General features: G+C 33.9%; 1 protein-coding gene across 1 annotated transcript in view; it reads right to left on the bottom strand.

Moving 5' to 3' along the window:
• LOC107674322 (sodium- and chloride-dependent taurine transporter-like) overlaps positions 1–14,480 on the bottom strand; it is a 25,217-nt gene that overhangs the window by 8,882 nt on the left and 1,855 nt on the right. The window contains exons 2-8 of the mRNA XM_016468262.1: positions 9,553–9,782; positions 8,215–8,349; positions 4,097–4,331; positions 3,887–4,019; positions 2,279–2,413; positions 2,073–2,176; positions 1,860–2,003 (exon numbers count right to left, since the gene is read on the bottom strand). Coding sequence (XP_016323748.1) covers positions 1,860–2,003; positions 2,073–2,176; positions 2,279–2,413; positions 3,887–4,019; positions 4,097–4,331; positions 8,215–8,349; positions 9,553–9,781 — 1,115 coding nt within the window. The 5' untranslated portion in view covers position 9,782. The remainder of the gene's footprint in view (positions 1–1,859; positions 2,004–2,072; positions 2,177–2,278; positions 2,414–3,886; positions 4,020–4,096; positions 4,332–8,214; positions 8,350–9,552; positions 9,783–14,480) is intronic.

Here is a 14,480-nt window from a genome sequence, read left to right as displayed (position 1 = left end):
AAAGAGTGAAAAATTGAAGGGGGTCTGAATACTTTCCGTACCCACTGTATATATATATATATATATATTAGCATTGTATTGTTACGTGTACTATAAAATAATAGTACACAAATAATAATTGTATTTTTAATACTCAGTTTTTAACTATTTTGTTTATTGTTTTTATTTTTTTAAAACTAACTCAATAAAGTGCAATAGTATTATTATTACTATTATTAATTAACTTTTTATAGTTATATTTAATGGGTCACACTGTGTGCAGACTGAAAAACTTATGTGCACCCCTGTGTATATGTATATAAATTAACACACATGTTGCAACAAGGCTTATATTTGTGAGTTATATTATATTTTTTAAATGAAGAGATTGGTTCCAAAACGCAATAAACGGCATTTTTTTTTTTTAAATTGAGTTTCTGCCAAATTCAGTATTGTATCTGGTTGGCATTGAAAAGTCCATTTTTAATTTTGTGCAAATTGCGATATCCGCCGTGTTATTCTGTCATGTTTTCTCCCTTTCTTTCCAAACCACGACAAACGCCAGTCTCCCTTCTCTGCAGAATGCGATACATCCGCTCAACCAATCACAGTGCACCACTCCACGCACTCTAGACAGTAATGGCGGCGCTTTGAATACACCCGGCATCCTAGTTTTCCTCATCTACTTTGTACTTTGTGATCAACAAACAAACAAAAAAATTAGGGCTGCAGGATAAATCGCATGTGATTGTCATGCGCATCTCGTCAGTAAAGCCGGTTCTGTGATTAGTAGTAAATCTCCATCACGTGCTTTCAGATGGAGCGGCATTTAATACACAGAGCTGTAGATCACTGACAAGCTATGCACTATCGCGTTCATAATCCCAGATGAATCACATTCGATTATGAACGCGATATTGTCAGTGTAAGTGCTTTTATTAATGCCATTAATGTTTTTGTTAATACAGCATATAGCACTAGTCAACTAAATGAATGTAACATGGCAAAGATGAATGCACTTTTGGAAGTTGAATGTAAGGGAAATGTCATTTTGAAATTTCTGTGGTCTAATGTGATATTGTTGTTCATGTTCTTGTTCATGATGAAATTTTCTTTTATTGCTGTAATTAATTTATAGCATTAACAAGATGAATTCATTTTGGGAGCGATGACTGATTGAATGTATTTTTAGTCCAGTGCCTGTATATAAGATTAGTATTGACCAAGTTCAGAGGCTGTCATATGTGGATCAACTTACTTTGTTGTGTATTTTCAACAGTTTCAATATGAAAAATAACTTTTATATTGATTCAATGGATTTATTGCATTTTGGAAAAAAAAAAAAAAAAAACGTGTCATGGATTTATTGTATTTTTTGGGGGAAAAAAATCAGTTTTTATAATAAATCTTTGAAAATCAAAATCTGGATTAGAATTTTTCATGTTATTATAACCTAAAGATGCTATGTGAAAGTTTGAAACAGAAATTAGTGGTTTTCATCTTGCCACTTTCTTGGTAAAGAAAACACAATTTTAACCAAATGGATTTATAGCGTTTTGGAACCAAACTCTTCAAAAATTATACAAGTTAATAGGCTATAGTGTGAAGTCTTAACTTTAAACAATTTCATGACTTTATACATATGGTAACTGAACTGCATAAAATGAGATAACTTTCACATAATTTGCACATGGATACTTAAAATACATATTGCTGTTTTTTTGAGAGAATCATTTAAATTAATTTCTGTGATAATTGACAAGGTGCCCCAAATGCTGTTGAAAGAGCTTGATATAACATATAGCACATAAAATCAATGACAACCATAAATTATCTTTCTCCCTCTCATTCCAAGAGTTCTGTGTGAGCAGGTTGGTGACCTTTGACCCTGAGCATTACCTGATTCGGCCACATCGACGATGGCCACGCCCTGCTCCTGAGCCATGAACCCCAGGACAGAGAAGATGGCAAAGCCTGACACAAAACTGGTACCGCTGTTCAGGCATCCGAGCAGCATGCAGTCCCTGAACACACACACAATATCTGTACAATAAATAGACAGCATATAAACATAAAAACATGCGAGTCCTTACCTGTAACAGTTATACTTGTACTTGTTGTAGCTTCCCAGTGATGTCATTGCACCAAGACAAATAGCATAAGAGAAAAAGATCTGAGTGCCTGCATCAATCCACACCTACATCAGTCCACAGAGACAGAGATTTCAGTTTGCTACATCACATTTCCATCAAATGCAAAACAACAATGCACAAAGATTTCTTTCTGTCTGTCTCAATACCTCGGGATCTTTTAGGCGGGTCAGATCGGGGTAAAGGTAAAACTTGATGCCCTCGGCAGCACCAGGCAGAGTCACACCGCGAACCAGCAGCACAATCAGCATGAGGAAAGGAAACGTCGCTGTGAAATAGACCACCTACAGACAGACCGAGAAGAGGCCAGAGGGGTTCGTGGATTTCCATTATGAATATAAAATAATTATACACCTACATAAAGCAAGCCATATTCACAAATGAAACCCACTGAGTACCACAAACTCTGAAAGGAAGGCTTGTGAATGTGCACACGCGCAGAATGGATTTCTGTGTAATTCGCTCATTCTTTCGTAAAGCGCTGCATTGAATTGAATGGTTTTACAAATGATTTACACACAAATCAGTTCTGCTCGTGTTTCATGAATGAGACTCAGTGTGTGTCTGCGATTATAATCCTACACAGTTTCTAGACTGAAAGAAATATCTATCTAGTGACATTTTCATGTGCACCACCAAAACGTATCTCTATCTATTTCATTTTAGTTGACTGTGTAAAGCCTTGGTTATCTTGGGATGTCTTATAACAGCTGTGACTTTTCACATGATGTGGCTATATTTTTAATTAGAAAAACTTGATTCTTTTAAAGACCCCGTAAAATCATTTTTTGTGGTTTCTAGTTAATGTCTATTAGCTTAGAGCTCATCTATACACTGCTGGTCAGTAAGAATATTTTTTTCTTGAAATAAATTCATACAAATTAAATTGATCAAAAGTGACATTAAAGACATTTATAATGTTACAAGAGATTTCTATTTTAAATAAATGCTGTTCTTTTGAACTATTTATTTATTTATTAGACAATCCTGAAAAGAAATGTATCACAGTTTCCACAAAAATAAAGCAGCACAACTGTTTTCAACGCTGATAATAATAAGAAAAGTCAAATCAGCATATCAGAATGATTTCTGAAGGATCATGTTTTAATGATGCTGACAATTCAGCTTTGCAGCACAGAAATCAATTACATTTTCAAATATATTCAAATAGAAAACAGGGATTTTAAATTGTAATAATATTTCAGAATATTTCCACTGTATTTTTACTGTATTTTTGATCAAATAAATTCAGCCTTGATGAGTAAAAGACACGTCTTTCAAAAATTCTACTGCTGACGCCAAATGGTCATGTATGCTAGTGTGCTTCAAAAAAAAAAAGGATCAAAATATATTTATTCTTATTATTCATCTTGCTTACTTCCTGTTACACTAGGCAATATAATATCATATAAATTATACAGTACTGTCATTAAAAATATCTGAATTTTTGTCGTTCTTAGCTACTTCTGTAATCAAACACATGGTCAAATTCAAAGAAACCAAGGAACTAGGACTAACTGAAAATCTTGACTTATGAATATTAATATGAAGTATTCATATCTGATTTATTGAAAGGCCAGCAACAACCACTTGGCTTCTGCTTGGTCATTTTATGCAGTCGGCTACATTTTTCACTATGGTCATAAAATATAATGACCATAATGTGGAGGAACAAACTTAGATATTCCTAAAAGTTTAATGGCTGTTACATCCCTGCTTATGACATTTTGGTGGACTTTTCTTATCCTCTCCCTCACCTTGCCGGTGGATTTGACTCCTTTCCAGATGCAGAAGAAGCAGATGATCCAGACGGCCAGCAGGCACAGCGCCAGCTCCCACTTCAGACTGCCGACCTCGTCGATCCCCGAAGAGATGCTGAGGACATTCCTCCTACACGCCAGATCAGAGTGATGAGAACGGGCGCAGAGCATCTGTCCCGCACACACTCCCATGCGCTCGATACTCACTCCCAGAATTCGGTGACCGGCGAGGTGAGGTTGGCTGCGTTGGTGGAGAGCCAGAGGGTTTTGTTCTTGCGGACGGTGTCCTCCACGCAGTTTGCGGTGTTCCAGCTGTGCCTGCAGCGAGCCCAGGGCAGCTCGTGCTGGAAACACTGCAGCAGGTAGTACAGACCCCACGCCAGGATCACGATGTAGTAGATGTTCAGCAGAGACACGATCATGATCGAGGCGTAGCCGATTCCTAAAGGATATACAGAACAATATGAAAGCAAAACTCACCCTATTTGCTTTCCTAAAATATAGTTCTGGTTTACTTTTATTATAATTATATATAAATGTATTTATATAAATTATTTTGTATCTAAATATATATAAATTATATCATATATAAATTTATTTACACTACCATTTAAAAGTTAGGTTTTTAAAAAAAAAATGTTTTTGAAAGAAATCTCTCATGCTCACCAAGGCTGCATCAAAAATAAAGTTCAATCATGACAACTCTCGGAACATTTTAGCATGGTGATGGATATGACAATGTTAATGTATTTAGTCTTGGCGGAACAGATCTGCTACGCTGCTGCTGAGTTGCTGCTGCTGTTGGTTATTGCGGCAGTTGTAGATTATTGCTGCTGCTGCAAGCAAGTACAGGAACTTGCTACTGCCAATGCATATGGCGATACGGTGCCGTGAGTATTTAAGACATGCTGCTGCTGCACAAATAGCATATAAAATAACCCCGTAGCAGATCTATATGGGTGGAGCTGGGGAAGGTGGAGGGTTTCAGAGAACTCGGAAAGCGCGCTGCAGGAATCTCAAGTGAATTCTAGCCAGCCATATAAATGCAAGGCAGTAAGCTCATTGGCTGCATATGCAGCATGAACCAATCAGCTTGTGCCAAGTCATTTAACTCTCTGAATATCATCAGTTACGTTAACACCCCATCAGAATGCGCCATCTAGAGTTTTATGACTGAACTATATATTAAAAACAAAAATATTATTACAATTTAAAATAACTGTTTTTTTATTTGAATATATTGTAAAATGTAATTTATTTCTGTGATGCAAAGCTGAATTTTCAGCATCATTACTCCAGTCTTCAGTGTCACATGATCCTCCAGAAACTATTCTAATATGCTGATTTGCTGCTCAACAAACATTTGAACAGTAATTCAAAACTTTTTAACAGTAGTTTGTAACTATATTGTAGTCTAAATAGTATATTTCAATATGTAAATAATAATAACTGTATCTAACATTAGCCAGGAGAAATAAATAAATAAATACTACTACGACAACCTGGAAAATTTGACCTTTATTCGCTTTCATTTTATGTATGTATTTGTTTGTTTGTTTATATATTTATCTATATTGTTTTATTTATTTTAAATTTCTTTTAATTTAAGTCTTTAATTTTGATTGATTTCTTGCTCGAGAGCCATTAAGTAATCATTATTCATATAATGTTCTCTCTTATAAAATATAAATGATTGTAGGCCTAAATGTCAACAGCACTGTTCAAAGAACTGACGTCTGTCCGGTAAAACATGAGCTCATTGATCTAATTCAATCAATCTGTCGTTACTCCTACTTCTTTAAATATTTAGTTTATATGTAGGGTTTTATGGATCAGCACTCAAATATTTAGTAGCGAAACAACTAACTTGCACACAGCTGGTGTAACCATACCCTGATAAATGAAATCAAGTCTCTCCCTGCATCGTATTTCCCCTTTAGAAATGTCAAATTATGGGTTGAATATCATTTCATAAATGATAAGACAAGCATCACTACTTGCACTGCATGTAACCTGTCGCTCTTTCTTTGTGTGACAGATATGAATGATACCTCAAATTATGCAGCTTGTTGACGAGAGGAGCCATATCTAAGCAGAGCGCAATGTGAGACTTTATGAGACAGAGAGCCGCTGTTCTCTCTGAGAGCCCTGCTGTGTGTTAATGAGTCAAGCACAGCTGAAGGGACTCTATTCTCAGAGCAGTGAAGCTTCACCTGTTTGCTGACACGTCTACGTCTGAAATTTTGGTGTTAACTTTTCTAGGGTTGAGGGCAGTCAAAGGGCAGAACACCAGTTTTATGCTATAATTAATACAAAGTGCCACAAGCTCGCTCGCCAGGAGCCGCTGTGACAGCTGACAACAGAATGCCAAACGTGCGTTTGAGGATGTAAGAACAGGACTTCACTGTAGATGCATGCACGTGTTCATGAGAGAATAGTCAGCTGTCGGTGAGACTAAGAATATAATCATTGGGTGAAAGGGGACAATGAGCTCACGCCGTCAGGAAATATCACACATCTGCACTGTATGTGCCAATTACAGCCCAGCCACGTGAGCGATGTGCCCGTGCAAGTGTGCATATAGAGGTCAGGAACCAAAATAATAAAAATATCTCCTAAGACAGGGCTTTTCAAAATGGGGCCTGGGGACTCCCAGGGGGTTGCAAGGGAGTGCTAGAGGGTCTATGGAAATGTTGAAAGAAAAGCAGTGTAAAAAATGTAAAAATAAATAAATAAAAATTGAATTAAACTAACTAAATTAATCAATTAATTAATTTGATTTAAATAAATAACAATAAATGAATATATTAATTCAATATATTGAAATAAATTGCTTAAATAAAAATGATTAAAATAAATAAAATTTGATTAAAATAAATAGAATAAATAAATGTTATAAAATAAATAAATAAATAAAATTATTTTATTTAATTGATTAAAATAAATACATTTAAAATAATTAAAGTAAATAAAATAATACAATTTGATTAATAAAAATATATAAAAATGACATTTTACTAACTAATAAGACTAAATAAAAAATATTAAAATAAATAAATACAATTTTACTTAAATAACATGAATAAACTTGATCAAATACATACAATTCGGTTTAAACAAAAATAAGAAAAGCAGTGTAAAAATGTACAAATAAATAAATAAAATAAGATTAAACTATCTAAAAAACTTAAAAAAACTAAAAATAAAATATATTTTTTAATAAAAGAAATGTAAAATAAAAAAAGATTATTAAAACAGTACAATTTAATAAATAAAAAATGTTGTATATTTTACACAGTATTAATCAGGTCTTTTTACATGAGAATATATAGCCGTTATATAAATTAAAAAAAATTACATTTGATTGAAATAAATGAATATTAAAATTATACCATTAATTAAAATTATTTGATTAAATAAGTAACTAAATAAATAAACAAAATCAGGTGATTAAAATAGATACATTTAAAGTTAATAAAATTCGATTTAAATAAAATAAATGATAAAAAATAAGTAAATAAAATGTGATTCAAATAAATAAAAATAAGAAATGCATTATAAACATTTTTAAATTAATACGATCAACTAATACAACTAATTAAATAAATAAATAGATTTAGCTAACATTAAAATAAAATACATTTTGATTTAAATAAATATGTAAAAATAAATAAATATAAGATTAATAAGATACTAACAAAATAAATTTGATTAAAAAAAAAAATTATATATATATATAAAATGTAATAAATAAAAAATATAATGTATATAGGGTCTTTCTACATGAAAATACAGCTGATTTTAAATTTTAGGATGGGGGTCCCTCGCATGAGGATGATCATATTTGTCCATACGCCTCCTGTCCTGTTGTTTCTCATCAAATTGCGGCTGCTTCTAACACAACCACTCCATTTTGGCTCCTGAGCTGAGAGGAGATACCATCCCAAGCATCTCAGTCACCTCTCACGGCTGTTGCCATGGAGATCAGAATACATGTCCAGAGCGGGGTGTTAGTCACAGCACAGAACACAGCGTCTTCTAGTGTTGCCTAGCAACCGCAGCACATGCTGAAAGCAGGTCAGAGTGAAGATGATTTAACAAGCCACTTCATCAGTAAATCAGACTCAAAGTGCATCACAGTAACGGCCATGCCGATTGGTCGATGTTGCCGTGAGGGACCACGAATAGCCGGTAGGGGGGATGGGAGCATTATGAAATATGATTTATGCTGATTAAAATGTGCTTGAGCCCAATGAGTCATTAAATACCATCAAAGTCAGACCTGTCTCATCCTCTCTCTTCACTCTCTCATCCATTTGTCTCACCAGTGAAAATGGGGCAGAGTTTCCCCCAGCAGGTGATTCCTCCCTCAGAGGTGAACTGGCCAAGTGCCACCTCCAGAAAGAAGACGGGCAAACCTCCACCAAACAGAAATATGAAGTAGGGGATGAGAAATGCACCTGGAAACACCAACACAAGATAAGGAAGGTGCACATAATACAGAAACCCAGCAAAGAAAACCACATTGAAGGAAGTGAAATTACCAGAAACACAACAAAAATTATACTTGCTGTAATGCAATTGCAATGGACATCACTACCTTGAAAAATAGTCCTACCACAAAAATGACAATTTATATAATTTTACAGCTTAATAATACAGATTTTTGTATAAAATAATTAAAGCGCTTTAACAAAAATACAAGCTTCTCATGTTTTGCATATTATGCAAAAATGATGGTAATATTATAGTGTATTAATAATATAACATGGTAATCAACAGTATATGTCACAGATGCTATTGAAAGTGTGTAACTGGTATTGAATCTGCAAGCAGTTTTGTTATTGTTAACTATTAAAAATCGTTTCTGATCATTGCAAAAGCTTAAATAAAATACAATAAAATATAAACACCAAATGAAAAACTTGAAAAAAAAAAAAAGTTGCCTTGGCAAATAACTAAAATAAAAGTAGAAAAATTGCTAAATAGAAATAAAATAATAAGAGCACATAACAAAATTTAAATAAAATTAAAACTGAAAATATAAAATAAAAGCTAATTCTAAATATTAAATACAATAGTGTATAAATAATACTAAATATAGTCTTATATTTAGTACTGATATAGTGTTAATATGATTGTTTTTATACAAATATTTATTAGCACAGAACAGAATACAATATATTAATATTTGAACTTGTAAATCATGCAGAAGGTCAAAATGTATTATAAAACACTGTTCTACCTTTTTAGAATAGGAATAGATTTGCACACAAAATTTGCAATGAGCTCAAAGGTTTTAAAGGGATAGTTCACCTAAAAATAAAAATTCTGTTGATAACCAAACAGTTGCAGGAAACTATTGACTTCCATGGTATTTTTTTATAGTATGGAATTCAATGGCGACCATCAACTTTTTGGTTACCGACATTCTTCAAAATATTGTCTTTTGTCTTCAACAGAAGAAAGAAACTCTTACAGTTTTGGAACAACTTGAGGGTGGGTAAATGATGACAGAAGTTTTATTTTTGGGTAAACTATCCCTTTAATGTCACAAGATTATGTTTGCATGTGACATTAGCAGCTATTTACAGCACACAAAGATTGAAGAGTGTTACCTCAAACATATTTTGTTGTCATATTACACATGTAAACACACTCACCTCCGCCATTCTTGTAGCAGAGGTACGGGAAACGCCAAACGTTGCCTAATCCGACGAAACCTCCGGCCACAGAGAGCACGAAATCCAGCTTGCTGGCCCATTTCTCCCGCTGTGGTGCTTTGCCCTCCGCCTCGTCTTCGGGACGTGTGCCGGGACTCTTACCGGGAGACGGCTTCAGCGTGTCCTTATGGAAATCTTTGAGACACTGCAACTTTTCCTTCTGTGCCATACTGAGAACGAGAGAGGAGAAGGGGTTGAGAATGATATACACTACCGATCAAATTGTTCAGCAAAGATGCATTAAATTAATAAAGTGAAAGCAAAGACATTTATAATGTTGCAAAATATTTCTATTTCATTAATGCAATTTTTTTAAACTTTATATTCATCAAAGAATTCTGAAAAAAAAAAAATTAAGCAGCACAACTGTTTAATAATAATAAATTAATAATTAATAACATTAATAATAAGAAGAAATGTTACTTAGATATTAGAATGATTTCTGAAGGATCATGTGACACTGAAGAATGGGGAGTAATGATGCTGAAAATTCATCTTTGCATCACAGAAATAAATTACATTTTAACATATATTAACATAGAAAACAGTTATTTTAAATTGTAATAATATTTCAAAATATTACAGTTTTTACTGTATTTTTCATCAAATAAATGCAGCCATGGTGACTTCTTTTAAAAACAGACCCCAAACATCTGAACAGTGGTGTATTATAGATGTCTATTTATATGTGTGACTGAGCTGTAAAACCGCCATGAAGACCCACGAGGATACGAAACAGAAAATCTGAGCTATAAAATCACATCCACTGAGATTATAATAAGCTGTTATATAAGACAGATCTAGAAGCAAGACTTCAAAAAATCAGCAAATCTCAATGCTGACTGCTTAAAGCTCATGCAACTCATGCAAAACATTCCTATGAATCATTTGAATAACACAGAAGCCTCAAAATTGAACATGTACACAACTATGTAAAGTGTGAATGATACAGACAGAAAGGAGATTCAGGCTGAGCAGGAAGCTGAGAAACAGTCTGATATCCTGTTTGAAACTTACACTGACAGCTCAAGCACTGATGCTGATAAACCAGCTCACTTCATTACATGTGTCCTAGTTGGCCAGAGCCCTTTTCTCTGTGTTTGAGGCAACGATTAGTTCTGTGAAAGAAAGCAAAACCAATGTTACACCATGTCTACACCGGACATTTCCTCTTTTGTTTTTTATCCGCCATCTCTATCTTTCTGTCGCTCGGCTCGGCTAATGTCCATCCTGTGCACTGAACGCTCTCTCCTCCACATCATGAGTAGACACGCCCCTTACTGCTGATTGGCTACAAGTTTGTTTTACTATTCGGCCCGAATCTGTTTTCTAAAGCGTTTTTGAAAAATTGCTTACCCCACCTTTAACATCTGCTTTTCTAGCCTTCTGATGAAGCCTGGACAGACACGGCAGGTTGTATTGCTCCTGTAAATCCTCAAATGTTTCTGTTTTGCATTTCTCTCTTTTAATTCTTTTCATAACAAATTGCATTGTCACCACAACAACTCGAATGCAAAGTTGAGCTGAAAATGCATGAATCTGAGAATGTCTTGGTATTTTCTTTGTCTCTCTTCTTTACACTACATGAACAAAACCTGCTGATCGTGTTCTCCAGCATGATTTGAGATGATCCTTATGATCACATATTGAGATGCAATTTACTTAAATTTGATCTGTGACTTAGAAATACTAATTATTCCCCAGCTAACGGAACATTCTGACAACTTTTTTTTAAAGTTATATAAATGTTCTCAAAACGTTCTTAAAGTAATGTTTATGGAACATTATTATAAATTTATTAATATTTGATATACGTTCTCATAACTTTGAGAGAAAACGTTCTGAGATCAACATTCTCGGAATATCCTTATGATGTTATTTGTACTTGAATGTTCTAAGAAACATTTTTGTAACCTTTAGATATGGTACTAATTACGACACGAAAACTGGACATTTTAATGTTCTTAAAAATAAACATTCAAATGATGCTATATTACGGGTGAAAATAAAGTTAGTAGAATGTTGAAATGTTAAGAAACTTTTTTTTTTGTAACCTTAAAAACATTCTAATCTTGACAAGAAAACTAGACATTTCAGCATTTTAGAAACTTTTCTAAACAATTTTTTGCCACACTTTTTATCATCTTAATTTGTCACCTGGGTCAATCTATGTTTCTCTGTTTAACATTTTTCAAAATTCCAAAACTTTGTTCCAAGTTTGAATTAGATGCTGAATCTTGAGCTCTTTCAACAATGAGCCATTAAATCACTAAAAATCCATCTTATCTCATCTGGAGAACAAGCAATGTGTCAATTTATTGTGAAATAACACTGATAAATGTGACAAGAAATGTGACTGATGTGTCCGGGTCACCAAAGAGTCAGAAAAGCTGAGTCGGAGTGCTAAACTCGTACTAGTCAAATGCCCTTGTGTCAGTGTTTTTGTGGCCATGAGCAAAGAAATATTGCAGGGTCACAACTCCGCTTATCTCATCCACCATCAGCCTCTTTCAAACTTGACCCCAGTAATGACCTTCTAAACATGCCCGGATCTCTCATTAGCCTTCATATAGACAAACACTGATAGCTCACTATCAACAAAAGCTATGTAAATGCATGTTTAATCAACCAATGTCGTAAACAGAAAAGAAAGAGCCAAGACAATGTATCAGAAGGCCACAACAACAGACAGCTGCAAAGGCACAATATGTAATTTTCACCGCTAGAGGGCGCTTATTCAAAATAAACAAATAGACAAAGGCGAAGTTTGATGACGCCGTGACTGAGTGTGGAATCAGGGGAGTTGTCGTCTTCATCCCCACAGCCGATAAAATCCGACGGGACTCGGGCAGAAATCATGTTCATGGATGAGCTAATGATTTATTAGCGTAGTAGTATGAAGCAGGGTGAGCCTGAAAGCCGTCGAAGCGAAACAAGGCCGCTGAACGAGCGTGACACACGGCTCAAAAGCAGCGGAGATTTTATTATGCCACAGTCGACCGCTTCCGCTCCTTCCGGTCGTGCGTATGTGGGGTAAAGCAGTGCTGTTTTATCATACTAGATACATTTGAAAGTTCTGTTATAATGCTACTCTGTGCGGTCGTCACCGGTCTAATAAAACGCACAACATATTAAAGCGTCTTTGGTGTTTCCATGTTTTCTACAAAACAAAACCGGAAATCGAGGGGTTATGACGTCATTGGCAGGCGACACAATGACACTATAGGCACGCTCCGTGTCACTAGTTAAAATTGCTTATTTCTCTGGATTTAAACATTCTTCGAAACATGTAATGTAAGTACACAAGTCAGCAAAAAATCTAACACTATAGTGGTTTTTGGATATTTTAATAAAAAAATCTTACATATTGTGCCTTTAACCTTGTCTGGATATTCAGCTGTGAAGGTTATAAATTACACTCCAACTATCAACTCTGAAACACAAATTGGATGTATTAAAATACATAGAGCATGTGGAATGGAGATAAAAAGATGGTCTAATGCTCCAATTATACTTAAAAGCCAACAAAGGAAAACACGTGAAGCAAATGGGATATTATAAACTGAAATGACAACATTTAATCTAACGCCATCATCTATAATGGAAGATCAGGTACTCTAATGTCACGCTAATGTCTGGCTATCCAAACAATAATTCATCTTTAAAAGTATAGAGTGGAAAAACTATGCCAACTTTGTAGGGGTTACAAGGTTAGGGATTAAAAAACAATGCAATGATATTACAGTATTTTTGGTCACATTTTACTACATATTGTTGTAATACCATGGTATTTTTTGAAGTACATGAATATGGAAAAGGGATACAAATATGCTCTTATGTTCCAGTTATACTTAAAAGCCAATAAAGGAAAACTCTTAAAGCAAATGGGATATTATAAACTGAAATGACAACATTTAATCTAAAGCGATCATCTATAATGTAAGATCAGATGTTAGTTCATTGTTGTCTGGTCATTCAAAAATGATCTTTAAAAGTAAGAGTAGAAAACTTTGCACAATAGAATATCAGTAAAGGTTAAGGATCAAAAAGAATCAGTTTTATTATGGTGCAATGATATTGCAGTATTTGTGTGTGTGTGATATTTTACCACATATCATTGTAATGCATGGTATTCTTTGAAGTAGCCTACATGAATATCATAACCCATGCTAACAGGTAACATTCACATAACTTGTACTAATATTTTTTAAATGTTAGGACAAAACATTCTTAAAATAATGTTTATGGAACGTTCTTTTAACATTATTAATATTTGATATACTTTCTCATTATGTTGAGAGAAAACATTCTGAAAAATAAAAATGGATGTTTTAAACATTGAGAGATTATTGCAATGTAACGTTCCCATAACGTTTTCAAAATGAAAGTTTCTAAAGTTCACATAACCAAGAAATGTTCTTAATTAATTAAAAACTGGACATTTAGAATGTTAAAAAAAAAAATAGAGAAAAGCCATTTTCATAATGTTTTCAAAATAATAAAATGGAATGTTCCTCTACTGTTTGCACAACCAAGAAGAAACGTTCTTAATAAATGTTAAAAAAAGTGTTTCGAACGTTTAAAAAAACGTTCAGAAATAACATAGTTTCAAAAATGGCTGTTTTAAATGTTGCGCGAATATTTGAGCATTCTCGTAACATTTTAAGAATGATAGAATGGAATGTTCCTCTAATGTTCACATAACCAAGAAGCAGCATTCTTAATAATAATTAAAAAAAACTGGATGTTTTGAACGTTTAATAACGTTTTCATAGCTTAATGAAAACATTAGCAAAAAGTTCTTAGAAATTTAATAGCTGTGAATCAAGCGTACACTCTAAAAAATGCTGGGTTAAATACAACCCAGT

Source organism: Sinocyclocheilus anshuiensis, unplaced genomic scaffold, assembly GCF_001515605.1.
Source record: "Sinocyclocheilus anshuiensis isolate Anshui unplaced genomic scaffold, SAMN03320099.WGS_v1.1 scaffold188, whole genome shotgun sequence".
Classification (NCBI taxonomy): Eukaryota; Metazoa; Chordata; class Actinopteri; order Cypriniformes; family Cyprinidae; genus Sinocyclocheilus; species Sinocyclocheilus anshuiensis.
The sequence above is the reverse complement of the archived record's forward strand: the minus strand, read 5'-3'. Positions and strand labels throughout refer to the sequence as shown.